At 48.3% G+C, this 19,158-nt stretch overlaps 1 protein-coding gene across 1 annotated transcript in view; it reads left to right on the forward strand.

Annotated features, from left to right (window-relative positions):
* Window positions 1–4,524: 4,524 nt before the first annotated feature.
* LOC138498424 (uncharacterized) overlaps window positions 4,525–19,158 on the forward strand; it is a 298,003-nt gene continuing 283,369 nt past the window's right edge. The window contains exons 1-2 of the mRNA XM_069622181.1: window positions 4,525–4,612; window positions 4,905–4,949. Coding sequence (XP_069478282.1) covers window positions 4,525–4,612; window positions 4,905–4,949 — 133 coding nt within the window. The remainder of the gene's footprint in view (window positions 4,613–4,904; window positions 4,950–19,158) is intronic.

The raw sequence follows: 19,158 nt of genomic DNA on the forward strand, positions 1-19,158 counted from the left end.
ACTAGTCTGTATTTAATTCAGTATTTCATTCAGTTTTCCCTGCTGAGTCCGAGTCCGTTGTTATTGTAGGAAGGTATGCGACATATGGGCCCCATATGTCAGGAGGGCGCGCATGCAGTGGGAGTGTACGCAGAAATTCGGTATCCAAGTCCTGACAGTACAGGATATCTTTTTTCCACGCCGCCAGAGAAGGGGCTGGACCGCGGCCCCATGCCATGGCGATCCTCCTGTGTGCCAAAACCAAGAGAAGAGCTGCCAGTTTCCTTGTTAAGGGGTATAGGTATTTGGTCAGGCTGAGGAGGGCCACCAAGGGGAGAGGCGCTAGTTCTTCGCCTATTATTGCCGCTACCATTTGTAGGACTTGAGACCAAAACTGAGAGACCATGGGACAGTCCCAGGCGAGGTGAAAGAAGTCAGCTGTCTGGGCGCTGCACCTCTCACATTGTGCTGGTGCTTCCTGGTGCTGTCTGTGCTTCTTGGCTGGGGTGAAATAGGTTTGGTGCATGACGTTGAACTGGATTTGCTTGAAGCGTGTGTTTATTGCCACTTTCTGTGTTTGCTGTAGGATGTGAGTCCAGTCTTCTTTTGAGATTGTGGTTTGGATGGTCTTTTCCCAGCGCCTCTTTGTTTGGGTGTCTATTGTCACTGTGTCTGTTAGTAGGGCTTTATATATCTGTGAAGTTAACCTTCCTTCTCCCTGTGCCTGGATCGTGTTGTGTAAGAGGTTCCATGTCTCTGGTTGTTGGCAGAATGATGGGAATATTGACTGCAGGGTGTAACGTAGCCTGAAGTATATGAATATGTCGAGCGACGAATCGCCTCCCATTTCTCTGGCTGTCTGGGGAGTTATGAATGTGCCTTCGGGAAATAGGTCGCCAAGGGATTGGGCATTACTTTTTTGGAGCCACTGTGAGATTCATACTCGTGCACAACGACAACCACGATCCAGGTGATCCAAAATAACAATCGGCCCTCAGGTGGGCTGCACCAGAACAGCAAAGAAACAATCCCGGCACTAGGACACCCGCCAGTGAGGAGGGCGGAGACGTTGAGGACAGCCCAGGAAGGATGCCTGGCAGCAGCCGAAGACCATAGTGCAGGGAAAGGACACATGACCCAGCCCATCTGGTCAGAACTTGCCTTAAAATGGTCACTACTTTGTGGAAATGTCCTCCAGGAGTTAAGGAAACCTGCTACCAAAATCCCATCAGAGTTCAGGTATGGATAGGGTTTAGATTGATGTACCCAAGCCCTCATGGGTTGGGCTAAGACTGCACTCACAAAGTATTGGTGCTGACCCTAAATTTAAAAAAAAGCCAAATACCCAGGTCAAAGCACACAGTGTGTATTGGCCTGTCTTGGTCTAGGGATTGGTTTAAACCAAGCCAAACCACTACGGAGGGCACAGGGCTGCGCTCAATTATCCATGTGTGCACAACAGGTATTTTAGGCCTGCCTTGTGGTCATCCCAAAACACAGGCACGACACAAAAACAATATGGGCACGAGTAGGACTTTGCAAAATACAAAGAAGGTACATGGGCTGCAGAGATTCTGGTCTCGCGTTGGTCGCGGCACCTCCACGGCCTCCTTGAGTGACTTGGAGGACTGGCAGGAGATGCACCATGGCATACTTGGTGCCCGAGTCCTCCATGTTGGTGGGGACAGACATGGAGCTGGCTATCCTCTTCTCCCTGCTTAATTTAACACTTTGGCCCGTAATCGGAAGCTGAAGGAGTGAGGGTCCTGGGCTACATCTACTAATAAAAACCGCAAAAATTATTGCCTCTAGCGCTTACACTTAATTATAATATAAATATTTATTTATTATACACAAAGATATTTAAAACATTCTTTAAAAAGCAGTAACTAGCAGTAACATTAATCACAAGTTAGGATTCAATTGAAAAAGTTGAACAATAAAGCAGGTGAGTCATTCATTAATATGTTACACATTTTTCACCACTAGAGGTGACGTCATTTGAGGTCAGTATAACACTTATTTTGTATCACCTTTGCAGTATTGAGTTATTGAGGAGGGAAAGGTTCAGAAGGCGACATTTAGGGAGCTAGGACAGCCAATGTTAATGGGCAAAGTCAAAGTTCTGATGCTCTTCTTCTTAGAAAGATTTTCTTAAATTGTCTGTTTTCAAAAAAAGAAATCATAGCAACTCTAGAGGAGTCACCTGCAAGAAAGGCCAGTGGAAGTGAGTTGAGGTCAACTCAGAGTAGGGTTAAATAGCACTCCTAAAGGTAGGAAGCACCCCAAATGGCAAAAGGATATTATACCCAAAGCCCCACAGTACCTTTGAACTGAAGAAGTTGTTCCAGCTGGATGCCTTCTGGATGCAATGCAGCACACCCTTGTTCCTGGTCCTTGGTCATGGTGACGAAAGGGAGGACGTCTAGCGGCGGCACTCGAGAGAGGGTCTCGGCAGAAATGGATTCCTCTGGATTCAGCGGCCCTTTGTGGTTTTGGCACCTTTTTCTCAGCACCAAAGAAGAACAAACAGCTCTGGTTAGAAGTTCATTGATCCCTCAGTCGTGGATTCTGGTGAGGGGACCCTACATGTGGATTTCCTGCTTATGTAGGGTCCTCTGGATGCTCATGAACATTTGGCCCGATTCGCACTTCAGAAGACAATGCACTCACAGATGGTCGAGGTACCCCGGGTATTGGGATTCTGCAGCCGTGGAAAGTCTCAACGAAGTTGCACTTTGCGCCAAAATAGAGTTTGTCTTGAGGCTAGTTGGTTCCACCAGCTTATGGGAGGAAGTCGTCCTGTACAGGTCTTCCCTGTCAATTCGAAAACAGGGTCAGCATAGCTTCAGGGCTTCACCGGGCACTTCGTGGTCCAGGCGGGTGCTGCTGGTGTCTGTTCCCGTATTGTGCTTTGGATGTTGTCCTACAGTGGTCGACTCTGCTTCTAGTCTCAAAAACCTTGCTTTTTATGTAAGTTCCTATTCATTCAGAGCCCTAGGCTCTCAATCACCCAGCAGGGTTCCTCAGTCAGCCAGTAGGAACTGGTTTCACTCAGGCACACCTAGAGACAAAGGACAGGGTAGTTTCAGGACCCTCCCTCAATTCCTGCCTTTTCAGACACACTGGAACCTGGGCGGGCTTCACGGCTGAAGCTCGCCAAAAGCAAAATGCACAAAGAACTCAAATCTGATTCATACAACAGTGTAAAAGCCAAGAAGAAATTAACTGACAAGAATTGCAGAAAAAAGAAGGCAAGGGACATTTTGGGAAAATGGTCACCCTTGAGCACAGCACTGCAGCTGAGGTATCAGCCTGCAGATACATGTCAGGTACATGCCACTAGGTAGTAAAACAGAAACCACTGCCACCAGCCATTCAAGTGAGTGAGTGTAACAAAATGTTACATAAGGAATGGGTTAAAGGAATTACTATGTAACCCCCCCAGCACTCCACATAGGATGGTGTGTACTGGGCCCATACAGTAAAGGTAAGTAAGACGGGTCTTCTTACAATTCTTGGGAACAGTACTTCACCCAAGAAAATGTAGTTTAACATTAAGAGAAGTCTCAGTGGCACTGCACAAAAGGTTCTGTGTGTCACAACGCAAAAGCAGATGCCTATGGAGTTTACCAGACTCCATAAAACAGTAAGAAACACAGAAAATCATGGGAAAACACATGAGTGAGTGAGAAAAAAGTCCCACTCACTCAGGAGTACAAATTAAAAAGCCCTGAGTCCAGCAAGAGAGCTGAGGGTTTCTAGAGTTAAGGGGAATTGGCACAGAAATTAAATTTCTCCCTAGCAGCGGGGGACCAACCTTCAAAACCTTCAAGAAATTCTTGTTCAACTCTATGCACCTTTATAAACTGGTTAATTGGCTTGGTGTCCCGGGCCTTCAGTTCCTTAATCAGAACATACATGATGTTTTGGGAGATACATAACCAATGGATGACACGCGTCTGCAGCTGGTGTAACCTCAGGTCATCAAATACTAGATTAGAACTTAGCTCTTAGCTCTGCAAGAACCTCATTCAGGCTCTCCCTCTTAAGCCATTTCCCAGAATCCTCCGGTGAGTCCTCGACTATGTTTTTGTCCTCTGCTGCCTTTCTTAGTGCCCGTCTTAGAGATTTTTCCATTAATGTTGGCCTTGATCGATTCATGGGAACATTTGGAACTCCAGCCAGAAAGGGTTGTGGCACAGTAGGTGTGAAGAGCTGGTAGTTCAGTGATAGGAGGCGGCTGAGTTTGGGATGCAGTAGCTGGAGAATCAGGAGCAGGCAGGATAGGAGCCGGGGCCATGAGAGCCACTGGCTCAGGATGTGCAAGAGCAGCCAGGTCATGCTCATTCTAAAATAGGGATCCACAGCATCTTCTGTGTTGCAGTGCAGTGGATTGTGGAGCGCTGGTGACAGGAAGTTGCTGCAGCTTCCGGGTGTCTAGCATAATTGTGCCCAGAGCTCTGTGGGAGCTGAGTCCTCAGTAGCAGGACCACGCCGCCCAAGCATTTAAAGTAATGATGCCTGCATTAAGCAGGGCGGCCGATGGTCATCAGTGGAAAATCCGAGGACAAAGAAAAAACAAAAGGAAGCGGTGGATTGGGAGGCCAGACCTCAAGGCAGTGCTTCATTTGTAAAGAAGTACCAGGACCCAAATATTTTCTAGCATTACTGCGCCACGCCGGGAAGGTACGCACAACCCCACAACACACTGCTGCCTCTCCTAGTGATGCTCCCCAGACTGTCAAAATATTTGTGTTTGCAGCTGCAACTCCCATTGGCTCATTGTGGGTGATGTAGCCACTACAGATGGTTGATTGATATTTGATATAGAAATATCAAAGTGTAAATTGTGTCTGGAATTGAAACTTCAACGGCTTCTTTGGACACATCATGCTGATGATCAATTTCCTCTGAATTTATAGGTCGCCAGTGCAACATTTTGACCGTCTGTTCACAGAAAACTGAACGTAAGTGCTCCTTCTTATAGTTAAGTGATGGATAAATGTAGTAAAAGTCACCACTGAACTGTTGAACCTGCCTGTCAAACACCACAGTCTAACCATCTATTGGTCCGCATTCCTATTTCTGTTGAGACTATGTTTTAATGACTATAGTTAGTAAAAAACACTTGACAACATTGTTGGTTTCAAATGGCAACAATAATGAACGTGAATCTTTAATCGGGCAATTAATTGATTTACTTCAAATGATACTAGGGACTTACACAGATAACTGAAAGAAATAGAAAAGGAATGCTGTGATGCTGGAAATGCATCGGAGGGACAGGGCCTCCGTATCCTTGTCCTTTACTGCTTTATATTGTGTGTTCTGTCGTGTTTTCCGTGCAGGAGTTCACGTGGGACTCCTGGCGGTGCAGCTCTCTCTTTTGGTTTGGTGAACAGACCCATGGGATACCCTTATGGCATCCATGGGTGGAGGTACAACCCTTTGCCCCTAGTGTATGTTTATGTTTTGGTAGCCCACAGAGCAGGGTATGGGCTGGTGGCAGCTCCATGCTGAATTTGACAGGTGCTCTGCGTATCCTCCATTTTGTTATACCTTGGCCCTGCCATTGGGATTAGGTGATTCCTGATAGGAAACAAGATGGCCCCCGTGGCCTCTTGCTTTCTATTGCCTGTTACCTTGTTTTTACCAAAGTCCTGGGAAGCCCTGACTCTGTCCCTTCCCCCTGACCGGCTGTTGGGTGGAAGTTCCATATATGGTGTTGTTGTGAAGTTCAGGCCAGACTGGCTGGAGCCTTCCCAGTGACTGTATGCTGTGGGTACACCCTGTGGGTGGGACCTGGGTGAATGGAGTGTGTGACGAATATGCATTCTGTGTTGTGGGTGTCTAGTATCTGGTGTTTGACACAATGACTGAGGCAGCCCTGCCCGAAACTGGTATGAATGCAGTGTGGCGTGTTGAATGGCTGGGTACTTGTCCCAATACACATAACTTGTTGTGAGTATCTGGAGAGGAGTGAATGGCCTCAATGCACTATGCACCTGATTGGATGCCTACCTGCATGAATGCCCTTCTGACTGATTGGTTACCTGAGTGTAACCCAGCCAAATGAATGGGAGATCAACTAGTATATCTGGGGGCCTCTCACTTCTAGAATTCGTGTTCAGAAGCTGAAGAGTAACTGGAGTGAAACTGAAGCTTAACCTTGAAGCCTTGCTGGAAGAGAAGAATTGCTGTTGCTCTCCTTCACAATCTGAAAGCTGCTGTGTCTCCAAGACCTGACCCAAAGAGGACCTGGTAAGGCGCCCTCTTCCTGAGCTACAAAGGACCATCGTGCAACAGCTGATCTTTGCCAAACCTCCCTGGCAGACAGACCTTCGACAGGCTACCGACCCGAGATGGGGACTGCTGCAGAATCCCAAGGAGAAGCGCCCGGACTGTTGTCCGCCACTGTCGACGACTGCTGTCGTGGACCGGAGCCACCATGCTCCCGTGTGCCTAAGAACTTAATTTGAGTCAAGGACGCTCTCGTCGGCATCGCTGCCCGCTTTATCCCGCTGGAGAAGGCCCAACCGTCGACGCGCCGCGGAGCATCCGCCGGTGGGCTTCCCGCCACCCTAAGACCACAGAGACGCCGATGACTCGACACCCTTGCTGGGCCACAGTTCTTCAAATTCTTTGCGGTCCAGACCTATTGACACCGAGGTGCCCCGCACGCCTCTTCCTTGTAGGACGTTTACGCTTCCCCGTCAACGAGCACCGCTAGGAACGAAGCTGCCACTTCACCGTCGTAGCTCACCCTGTTCTCCGTCGGACGTTCGATGACCCGTGACTTCTGCCTTAAAGGGAGGGCACTCAAGAAGGGCTGTTGATTCCCCGCCGAGGAACGCTACAACGCCAGGTACTTTGGGGTTGCAGAACTATTGGGAAGTCTAGTGTGAACAATATATGGACTGGGCTTGTATCCTTATCTTACAGGTTGCCCAGGCGGGGGGATCTCCACACAGAGCTGTGTTTTACAGTAGTGACCAGTATTCTGCCAATTGTTCAACCATCTTGCTTTCCTGCCTCTCTCTACTGCTGGTTTCCTCTTTATTGATCTGTGTGACATTTTGACAATATAGTTGATGCACTTTAAAGAGATCTGATAATATTTGTGGTACCACTGTAGAACTGTATATATTTACCATTGTTGATTTTCTGAGCACAAAGTGAGTTATTGTGATAGTGTACATAACCTTGAATATTATGTAAAGACTGTGTTTTAACTAATACAGTGTGTGGACATTCCTTTGTGGGGGCTTGGGGACTACGCTGTACTTAAGAACCAGTCTGCATCACCTCCTGAGAAGCTAGGCCTTGACTGCTTGACCACGATACCAATAATAGAGCATCTTGGCTGGGGTCCTCTGTGCCTCTCCTCTACCATATAGAGAGCAAGAGTACAGACACCCCCCTCCAGTCTTTACACTGGTGGCAGCGGTGGGATGATTATGGTTTTAAGTATCAGTGTATAACCATGCCACTTAAAAAATATCTGCACTTTATTAAATTGAGGTTTAGTTGTGTACAAGATTGGAATCTATTGCAAATGGTAAATTGACCCGGATGAGCTTAGAGGCTCTCTCTCCAGAGTGCTTGTGAAGCCAGGGAGTTAGACTTTGTGGATAAGTCTAGGGCTGAGCTGATAGCTGCCCTGGTGGACTACCAGACTGATTGTGAAGCTCTTGAAGGGGGCATGCAACCAATGAGGACTCTACCCCGAGGGTTGTCGCCGAATCTGATTCGAGGAATGCCACTATTCCTGCTGCCTCTGTTCAAAACCCCAGCACTTCCTTGGAGCTTGAGTTAAGGATTGGCCTTTAAATATCGCAAGATGGAAATAGATGCAGAGCTTATGAAAGAGGAGTTGGCACAGCAAGTGGAACTCAAGAATAGGGATATTCAAGAATAGGGATCTTGAACTCAAAGACAAGGACACTGAAAGTCAGCGAATCCAGTTAGCGAAAGCTTGTGTGGAGACTTCAGCTAAACCAGTTGAGAGTGTCAGGTCCCCAGCAACCAAGTTTATGAAGGATTTGGTTGGTGTGTATGCAGAGGGTTCTGATATCCTCCAATGGATTGGAGCGTTTGAGATGGCTTGTGCAGTTCATGATGTTGATAAGAGAGATTGGGCTAAGTGTTTGTTAAGCAGAGTGCCTCAGACTGGATATGACTGTATTCTGAAACTAAGTGTGGAAGAAAGGGGTCCATGAAGTCTGCTTTAATTGCCAAGTGTGGCAAGACGCCTACCCAATACCTTAAAAGGTTCAGGGAGTTTAAGAAACGAGAGAATGTGTCTTGGATTGACTGGGTGAGTGATGTGCACATGATCGGTGGATTTATAGTTACAAGGTGAAAACGTTTGTGGAATTGTCCCACCTTTTGTTTTATGAGCATTTTTCGGAAGCCTGTTCACCAGAGCTGCGTCAGTATGTTGCTGACCAGAACATTTTGGACCCCTTTAAACTGGCTAGGTTGACTGACAAGTGGCTCTCCCACCGGGTGTCCCCTAAGGACTCCAGTGGGAAGAACAAGGACAAAGAAAAGGGGACCTCTCAGAAAGCTGAGGACTCCCAAAAGCAGTCACAGTCGGGTAAACCAAAACCTTCCTCTCCTAAGACCCAAAAGCCTAGTGGGGATAAGTCTGTTGTGGGTGGGAGTAAGAGTAGTGGTCCGCCTGCTGCAAAGCAGGGTTCCAGTGGTTCCAGTACTGTACCCCATACTCCCGGCACTTGTTGGGTGTTTGCGGGGCTCTGGACCGCCGAAGGGGTGACCCCCAAGTGTAAGGGTAAGGCACTTGGAGTCCAGGCTATCAGCCTGACCTACCCCTACTCCGTACCTGAGGTGGAGGCCACTGTCCTCCCCTCCTCTACTGGGATCACCTTCGGTGCTCCCGTAGAGATTTCCTTAGTGTCCCTTGGGGCCTGGGACCACTACGCAGAAGTACTGGCGACTATCCCACAGATCACTCGTAGGTTTTTGAGAAGTGTCCTCTTGAATGGCCAGCCTTGTACTGGTTTGAGAGACACTGGGGCAAGCATGACAGTGGTGGACAGGACCCTGCTCAAGCCAGAGGACTATGTAGGTGCTCCTCTGAGAACCACCAGGTTAGCTGGTGGGCCTCCCAAATTATCGCCTGTAGCCTTAGTCAACCTTACGATTGGAGACAAGACAGCAAAGCTTCCGGTCCTGGTTCAGGACAACGTGCCTGCGAACATTTTGTTAGGAAACAATTTGGTCGAGTTGGGGATGATCACGGATGGTCTACCCATTACTGCTGTGGCGGTCACCCGATCGCAGGTCACACAGGGTCCGGCTGCAAGCCCGGTACCCTCGCCGATGGGGAAACCCAAGGCACGAAGGAAACGGAAGAGCAAGAAGGCCACCTCTGTGGAGGGAGCCCCTGCTCTTCCTGCTGTTCCTACAGCACCCATTGGGATCCATGCTCCGGATGGGCTGGATCCAGTGGTAAAACCTGTCTCAACTCCTGTGGGAGAAGAGCCAGAAGACTCTCCTGTCGGAGAGGTTCTCAACCCGGCGGATTATCCCGACCTTCGATGCTTTTAGCTGAAGGGGTACCCTCACGGGCAGACTTCTGTAAGGGACAGAGAGAGTGCCACTATCTCTCGAGGGTCTGAGGAAACAGGCCCTGTCCCAGGCACACAGAGAAGTGCCTAAGACATTCCAGATTTATTGGGAGGATGAGCTCCTTGTTAGTGAGCCCACTAAGCCTGAACCTGGTGCCCTCAAGAGGTTGGTGGTACCCCAGGTTTACAGGCCCTTCCTGCTGCAGTTGGCACATGAGGTGCCCTTGGCTGGTCATCTTGGGACCAACAAGACTAAGCAGAGGCTCTCTGTCCATTTCTACTGGCCTCGGATGGGAGTAGAGGTGGGGTCCCACTGCAGGACCTGCCCAGCTTGTCAGTTGTCTGGCAAGACTGGAGGCAGTGTCATTGCCCCATTGCAACCATTGCCAGTGGTTGGCACACTGTTTGAGAGGGTGGGCATCGACATTGTCGGTCTCCTTGACCCTCTCACTTGAAGTGGACATCGGTTCATCCTGGTCTTGGTCGATCATGCCACCAGGTACCCTGAGGCTATACCCCTTCGGACTATTACTGCCAAGGTGGTTGCCAGGGCCCTCCTGGGCATTTTCACCCATGTTGGATTCCCTAAGGAGGTTGTCTCTGACAGAGGATCCAACTTCATGTCTAGTTACATGAAGACCATGTGGAAAGAGTGCGGGGTAACCTGCAAGTTCTCCACCGCTTACCATCCCCAGACCAATGGTCTGGTTGAGAGATTTAATAAAACTCTCAAGGGCATGCTAGGTGCTTTGGAAGAGTCTATAAGGAGGAAGTGGGATCTCCTCCTGCCATGCCTGCGGTTTGCTTACAGAGAGGTACCTCAGAGGGTGTTGGTTTCAGCCCCTTTGAGTTACTCTTTGGACATCCCGTGATGGGGCCCCTTGCCTTGATCAGAGAGGGTTTGGAAGCCACCCCTGCAGGTCCTGCCAAGCAAGTGTGGGACTATGTGTTAGGCCTCAGATGGAGGATGACACAGATGATGGGTCAGGCAACAGCAAATCTCAAGGCCAGCGAAGTCAATTAACCGGTTGACATGGATGTCCCTGGAGTAGCCCCTCAGGTATTCCATGTATTCCATAACAGGCTCAAGCCTTTCCACAGGTGAGCAGAAGTCTCATGTCTCTTGCTAACTTCAGAGCAAGAAGAGGATGAGAGTGAGCCCCTTCCTGATTTGCTGCATAGCAACCCTCAGGATGGCTCAGTGAAGGGAGTACATGTCTCTCCAGATCTGACAACAGAGCAGCAGAGGGCCTGTAGGGCTTTGCTCCAGCAGTATGCCTCTCTGTTTTCCCTGCCACCAGGCCTTACACCGTGGTGTAGGCACAAAATTGACACTGGTGACAGTGGGCCTGTCAAAAGCAGGTGCTACCGTATCTCAGATACAGTTAAGAAGCACATCCAGGCTGAGGTCACCAAGATGTTGGATCTGGGTGTTATTGAACACTCAACCACTCCCTGGTCCAGTCCAGTGGTCCTTATCCCCTAGACAAGTTCCCAGGCAGGTACCAAGGATTTGAGGATCTCTGTGGACTACCAAGGAGTCAATACCGTCACCAAAACTGATGCACACCCATTGCCCAGGGCTGATGAGCTCGTGGACACCATAGGTGCTGTCAAATTTGTGAGCACCTTTGACCTTACATCAGCCTATTGGCAAATAGCTCTGACGGACCATGCCAAGGAAAATACGGCATTCTCAACACCAGAGGGACTCTGCCAGTTTAGGGTCATGCCTTTTGGGTTGACGAATACCCCTGCCACCTTCCAGAGATTGGTCAATCATACTCTCAGTGGGCTGGAGGCCTTCTGTGTGGCCTACTTAGATGACATTGCCGTCTACAGTTCCACCTGGGAAGAGCATTTGACCCATCTGGATAAGGTGTTGCAGGCCTTGAAAAGGGCTAACCTCACTATCAAGGCCACCAAGTGCCAGATAGCTCAGGGGAAAGTCACGTATCTTGGTCATGAGGTAGGAGGGGGTCAAATCCAACCTCTCCCCAGTAAGGTACAGGATTACATGACTGGGAGACTATCACTACTCAAACCCAGGTGAGTGCCTTTTCGGGACTCACTGGGTACTATCGCAATTTCATGGCAGACTATGGAACCATAGCTGCACCCCTAACAGCTCTGACTTCACCCAAACAACCTAGGAGGCCCAAACAACCTAGGAAGGTTAATTGGACTGAAGACTGTCAGAGGGCCTTTGATGGCTTGAAAGAAAGTCTGTGTAGGGCACCTGTGTTGTGTGCGCCCGACTACAGCCGACCCTTTATCGTCCAGACGGATGCCTGCGACACCGGAATTGGAGCTGTCTTGTCCCAGTTAGATGACCAAGGAAGAGAACATCCTATCATGTTCATCAGAAGACAACTCAAGGGTAGAGAACTTAGGTGGGCTACTGTTGAAAAGGAATGTTTTAGTATAGTTTGGAGCCTTAGGCATTTTAGGCCCTACCTTACAGGGTCTACCTTCAATGTCCAAACAGATCATAAGCCCCTTAAGTGGCTTATGCAGATGAAGGGTGAAAACCCGAAACTGCTCAGGTGGTCCATTAATCTGCAAGGGCTAGACTTCACCATAAAGCATAGACCAGGGAAGAGTCACGATAATGCAGATGGCCTTTCCAGAAGGTATGTTGACCGTCTGAATGAGGGTGTCTATCTCTTGGGAGATTAGGCACCCTAACCTCAGTCTGGGGGGGGGGACTGTGATGCTGGAAATGCATCGGAGGGACAGGGCCTTCATGTCCTTTACTGTTTTTTATAGTGTGTTCTGTCTTGTTTTCCACGCAGGAGTTCATGTGGGACTCCTGGCGGTGCAGCTCTCTCTTTTGGTTTGGTGAACAGACCCATGGGATACCCTTATGGCACCCATGGGCCTGGGTACAACCCTGTGCCCCTAGTGTATGTTTTTGGGCACCTGTGGGTGGCCCACAGAGCAGGGTATGGGCTGGTGGCAGCTCCAAGCTGAATTTGACAGGTGCTCTGAGTATCCTCCATTTTGGGATACCCGGGCCCTGCCATTGGGATCAGTTGATTCCTGATAGGAAACAAGATGGCCCCCTGTGGCCTCTTGCTTTCTATTGCCTGTTACCTTGTTTACCCAAAGTCCTGGGAAGCCCTGACTCTGTCCCTTCCCTCTGACCGGCTGTTGGGTGGAAGTTCCATATATGGTGTTGTGACGTGGGTCCCGTGCCTGCTGGGCCTAGAGACCCATGCTACTCCTCACTGATGAGCCCCAACAAGGGCGAAACATGTTTGGGGATGCTTGTGGTTTCGTGCAGAAGGGATGTGACCTAGCAGTACGGGCTGGACTGCCCCTTTTGGGGTGTGGCCAAGCCTGATTTGCATATGGTCTTTCCCCTTATGTAATGGCTTGGCAGGCGAAGAACGGTGGTCTGGAGGGTTGCCGAGAACAATGCCAGTGGTTAAGATTCATTCTAAGCCTTCCAGCCATCACCTCTTTGTTTTTGCTTTGTCACCCCGAGTGGGACGGTATGCCCAGACATGGGTCCCGTGCCTGCTGGGCCTAGAGACCCATGCTACTCCTCACTGATGAGCCCCAAAAAGGGCAAAACATGTTTGGGGATGCTTGTGGTTTTGTGCAGAATGGATGTGACCTAGCAGTTCGGGCTGGACTGCCCCTTTTGGGGTGTGGCCATGCCTGATTTGCATATGGTCTTTCCCCTTATGTAATGGCTTGGCAGGCGAAGAACGGTGGTCTGAAGGGTTGCCCAGAACAATGCCAGTGGTTAAGATTCATTCTAAGCCTTCCAGCCATCACCTCTTTGTTTTTGCTTTGTCACCCTGAGTGGGACGGGTATGCCCAGACGTGGGTCCCGTGCCTGCTGGGCCTAGAGACCCATGCTACTCCTCACTGATGAGCCCCAACAAGGTCGAAACATGTTTGGGGATGCTTGTGGTTTCGTGCAGAAGGGATGTGACCTAGGAGTTCGGGCTCGACTGCCCCTTTTGGGGTGTGGCCAAGCCTGATTTGCATATGGTCTTTCCCCTTATGTAATGGCTTGGCAGGCGAAGAACGGTGGTCTGGAGGGTTGCCCAGAGCAATGCCAGTGGTTAAGATTCATTCTAAGCCTTCCAGCCATCACCGCTTTGTTTTTGTGAAGTCCAGGCCAGACTGGCTGGAGCCTTCCCAGTGACTGTATGTTGAGGGTACACCCTGTGGGTGGGACCTGGGTGAATGGAGTGTGTGACAAATACGCAGTCTGTGTTGTGGGTGTTTAGTATATGGTGTTTGACACAATGACTGAGACAGCTCTGCCCGAAACTGATATGAATGCAGTGTGGAGTGTTGAATGGCTGGGTACTTGTCACAATACACATAACTTGTGAGTGTCTGAAGAGGAGTGACTGGCCTGAATGCACTATGCACCTGATTGGATGCCTGCCTGCATGAATGCCCTTCTGACCGATTGGTTGCCTGAGTGTGACCCAGCAGAATGAATGGCAGATCAACTAGTATATCAGAGGGCCTCTTACCGCTAGAATTTGTGTTCAGAAGCTGAAGAGTAACTGGAGTGAAACTGAAGCTTAACCTTGAAGCCCTGCTGGAAGAGAAGAATTGCTGTTGCTCTCCTTCACAATCTGAAAGCTGCTGTGTCTCCAAGAACTGCCCCAGAGAGGACCTGGTAAGGTGCCCTCTTCCCGAGCTACGAGGGACCATCGTGCACCATCTGATCTTTGCCAAAGCTCCCTGGTTGACAGACCTTCGACAGGCTGCCGACCTGGGACGGGGACTGCTGCAGAATCCCAAAGAGAAGTGCCCGGACTGTTGCCCGCCACTGTCGATGACTGCAGTCGCCGACCGGAGCCGCCATGCTCCCGTTTGTCTAAGAACTTAATTTGAGCCGAGGACGCTCTCGTCTGCATCGCCACCCGCTTTATCCCGTTGGAGAAGGCCAGACCGTCGACGCGCCGAGGAGCATCCGCCGGTGGGTTTCCCACCACCCAGAGACCACAGAGACGCCGATGACGCAACGCCCTTGCTGGGCCACAGTTCTTCAAACTCCTTGCGGTCCAGAACTATCGACACCGAGGTACCCCGTACGCCTCTTCATTGCAGGACGTTTACACTTCCCCATCAACGAGCACCGCTAGGAACGAAGCTGCCACTTCACTGTCGTAGTTCACCCTGTTCTCTGACTTCTGCCTTAAAGGGAGGGCACTCAAGAAGGGCCGTTGATTCCCCGTCGAGGAACGCCATAACGCCAGGTACTTTGGGGTTGTAGAACTATTGGGAAATCTAGTGTGAACAATATATGGACTGGGCTTGTATCTTTATCCTACAGGTTGCCCGGGTGGAGGGGATCTCCACACAGAGCTGTGTTTTACGGTAGTGACCAGTATTCTGCCAATTGTTCAACCATCTTGCTTTCCTGCCTCTCTCTACTGCTGGTTTCCTCTTTATTGATCTGTGTGACATTTTGACAATATAGTTGATGCACTTTAAAGAGATCTGATAATATTTGTGGTACCACTGTAGAACTGTATATATTTGCCATTGTTGATTTTCTGAGCACAAACTGAGTTATTGTGATAGTGTACATAGCCTTGAATATTAATTATATAAAGACTGTGTTTTAACTAATACAGTGTGTGGACATTCCTTTGTGGGTGCTTGGGGACTACACTGTACTTAAGAACCAGCCTGCATCAACTCCTGACAAGCTAGGCCTTGATTGCTCGACCACGATACCAATAATAGAGAATCTTGGCTGGGGTCCTCTGTGCCTCTCCTCTACCATATAGAGAGCAGAAGTACAGACACCCCCTCCAGTTTTTACAAATGCGCTAACGGACATAGACAGACACATATTTGTCTATGGAAAAGTGAACAGATGATACTGGCAATGTGGGATTTGCAATAGGATTTTCTAAGAGATGCAGGATGCAAAAGAGAGGGGTCTGCAGTATGGGAATTTCAATGGGATTTTCTATGGGATGCAAAATTAAAAGAGCGGGATATGCAGTTTTTGGGTACTGGGTGATGTGATACTTACAAGGTAAGGGATCAGGTCACTGGGAAAGCGGGCCAAGAGATCTTGTCACTGCGGCAGCTGGGCTCTCCTGGATGTGATGCGGGATAGCTAAGCAAGGTCGGGTCACTGTAGACAGCTGGGCTGTCCTAGATGGGATGGTTCTGCCTGGATCTGGATTTGGTGGTTCTGTCTAGATCTGGATCAGTGGTTCTGCCTGGATCTGGATGGGTGGTTCTGCCTGAATGGAATCAGCTGCCTCTGGATCTGGTTTTTGAGTCTCTCTTTTCAGTAGCTTGTCCCTTGTGTTTCTCTGTCTCCCCCTTAAATAGCCAGAATGACATCAACGGTTTACAACCTGGGGGGTAAGTACCCTGGACTTACCCCTATGCTGGGATAGGGCAGTCTCCCAATGTCCCCTGCTTTCCCTGGGCTTGCTGGTTCAGGGGAAATGACATTATTTATGTGTGTGCATTTATGACTTCATTTGTCTCACAACGCCTATTTCTTGACAAAAATGAGTTAGGGATCAAAAACATCAGATTTACACTAACCCCGTCATGAAATATATATGTACAGATTCAATGGGTCACAAGGAATTGGTCAAGCTGATCGCCGACTCTGTGTGAGGTAGCATCGCTTTTTGGCACAATTCTGCCCTTTGCATGAGATACATAAAATTTACAATTATGGCAATGAGTACAAATGTTCAAGTACATTTCACATATTTCCCCCAAGTTTCATATTGATCCCATTTCTAGAGCAGCCAGAACCGCATTTCAGTTTACCATGATTTAGAAAGATGCACATGGTTTTGTTCTATTGACCAAACATTTCCATAAGAACAAGCATAACAGAATAATTCTTATTCATTCAGAGTGCTGAGAAAAATGTCTTAAACTACAGCAGTCTTTTAGTGTCAATTGGGAAAGTTGCTCACATGGGAGGGCAGTGCTGCAACCCCCACACCACCCCCAGCAACATTGTCTGCTCTTGGCTCAGCTTACACAAAGGACTTCCTGGGAGAGGGTGTTGAAGGAAATCACACCTCTGGGTCAAACACAGGGCCCAGTCACCTCATTTGTATTTTCTGGCTGTCCTGCTGGCAAGTCTGGTAGAACCAGTAATTATCACACCCTCAGTCCAAGCACATGTCTGTCCGTGCAGAAAGAGTTCACCTGTGGATGCGAAAAGTGGGAGGCAAAACCTCCTGCCAAACTGGTTTCCTCTGCCAGGCTGATTTGAAGTCTTGTGGGGGAAGAGCACAGTATCCATTGCTTTACAGCTCCCCACCCTCAGGTACAATAATATTTCTGGGCTAGCAACAGCTGTCATTTGACTTTAAATGTCATTTTTCCTTTGTTTTACAAATAACAAATTAACACATGTACAAGTTTTACATTTCCTATTTCCAATGCAGATTTACAAATAATATTCTCTTCCCATTGATCCTTCTTGAGTGGGTTTTCAGGTACTATTGGTGCATGAAAACAGATGAGAAACTACAGAGAGTTTCTTTGCTTTTGACGCAGAATAAAACTAGAACGCTGTATTCTTTTCTTCCCGAGTTTCAGAGTGCAGTGATTCACATTAAAGAAAAACAAAGCCGTGTCAGTTACACTGTGCGATTCTTGCTCCTTAAGTGGATGAACAGTCAGCCACAGCTGTTTTTGGGATGGATTGCCTAACTTCCTTTGGTATTTCAGATGGGATGAAGCACACAGGGCTATTTTTCAAAGCTGTTCATACTTTGTAGTGTTTAAATGAAGAAAAAGAACAAATTGCAATGCCATCTGAAATACTGTGCACAGCTTTCAGTTTTCAATTGACATAACCACCATTGCAGAACCATTTTGAATGTAGGTTATTTTCTTCTTGATTTAAATGAAATAAGCAAATGCAGTCATTCTTTGTGTAGCAATATTTAAAGCTTGCCACCTATGTGCCAGGTAAAGAATGCACAGCCGTGTTTGGGTGAAATGAGGAAATGTGGTTTTGAGGTGAATGTCATGTAGGCTGACTAGAGCAGTGTGCTAGAAGAGCAACATAAGCACCCATCACTGTCCCTTCAAGCACGTTGTTATTCATGAAACAGGATTACAAGCACAGCAGCTCCAGCTTAGCGCAGTGGTGTAGCTTGCTGTGTGACTAAGACAGAGGGCCTCATTACGACCCTGGCGGAGAGGGTTTTACGCCAGCGTAGTGCATGGCGTACCTCTCCGCCATACTACGAGTTCCCGTAGCGCCATGGCGGCCTTTTCCGCCTGGTTTTACCAGGCGGAGAAAACCATGGCGCTACGGGACCTCGTTGTTAATTACGCCACCGTATTTTACGGTGGCGTAATTAACTCCTTCCCCACTCCCATTATACCCTATGGGGCAAAAATGGGAATGGGGAAGGGCAGAATGGGGATTGGGGATTTACCGCCCCGCCAAGGTCGGAATGGGGCGGTAAATCCGCCAACCCCCATGGCGCTATCGGCGGCTTTCCGCCATGCTTCGCGGTGCATTTAGCACCGCGAAATCCGCCTGGGTCGTAATGAGGCCCAGAGTGACTCATTTTAACTGATTCTGCAACAGCAGGTGCTGGTGCTCAGAAAGTCATCCCAGGGCACAGTCCTGGCAAACATCCCCTCAAATGTAAAACTGCTTTATGTAAATAAAGCCTGGTGACAAGGTCTGTGTCTGGGATTGCAGCAACATATTAAATGGCTGTGTCAATGATGTGTATTGTGCTGCTTGCTGTGCTTGCACACTCCCTCCCCAATTTATTTATTTATTTTGCATTCATTAGGCGCTCATACAGTAAGTAAATTCAGTTTCAAAGCGCCCTCATTTCAAGCTTGTTGATTAGCTAGTGTTCCAAGCATGGCTCTTCTATCAATCGGACAATGCTGTGGTGTATACAGCCATGAATGAAGAGTTTGCTAAATGGTGTACTTTGTGTACTGAATCCCTTCCAATGATTGCAGATGAGGCACAATGAGATCGAATGATTGCTCGCATGCTTTGGCTGAATGGAGAAGTCCGTATTTGAGCCGAGTCTGAAATGTAGGTACACGACAACATCCTCTCGGCTCTAATTGGTAACATTGCAATTTCAAGAACTTAAACACTACTATCTTTAATAGAAATGCCCTAGAAAGTACACAATTCACATAATAAACCATTCTGACTATAATTAAAGTGTTCTAAACCGATTAACAAAAAAGGTACGGTGGTTGCTTTACTTTCCACATCCTGAAGTGAAGAATACTGGAACAAGAAATCATAGTAATGTGAGCTTACAAATGACCTCTGGGTTTTGCAACTGTACTTCTAAGACTTAAGATGTACAACAAAATGAATTGTTTGATAACTGTAATTGCTCGTAGGCAGTATTTGACACCTACTTGCAGCTTTCTATAATGACAAATAGAAGAACTTGTGAAGTTTCACAAAGAACCAAACACTTGTTTTGAGTGTCAAATTAGTAGAAGTAGAAATCAAAGAAATAACCTAGACACTATAAAAGCGAGGGCAGGGAATTTTCAGACTCATAATAACTGACTTGTATCAAGGCACCTATTGGGTAGTTTAATGTAG

The sequence above is a fragment of the Ambystoma mexicanum genome, chromosome 5q, assembly GCF_040938575.1.
Source record: "Ambystoma mexicanum isolate Mex_15411 chromosome 5q, UKY_AmexF1_1, whole genome shotgun sequence".
NCBI lineage: Eukaryota > Metazoa > Chordata > Amphibia > Caudata > Ambystomatidae > Ambystoma > Ambystoma mexicanum.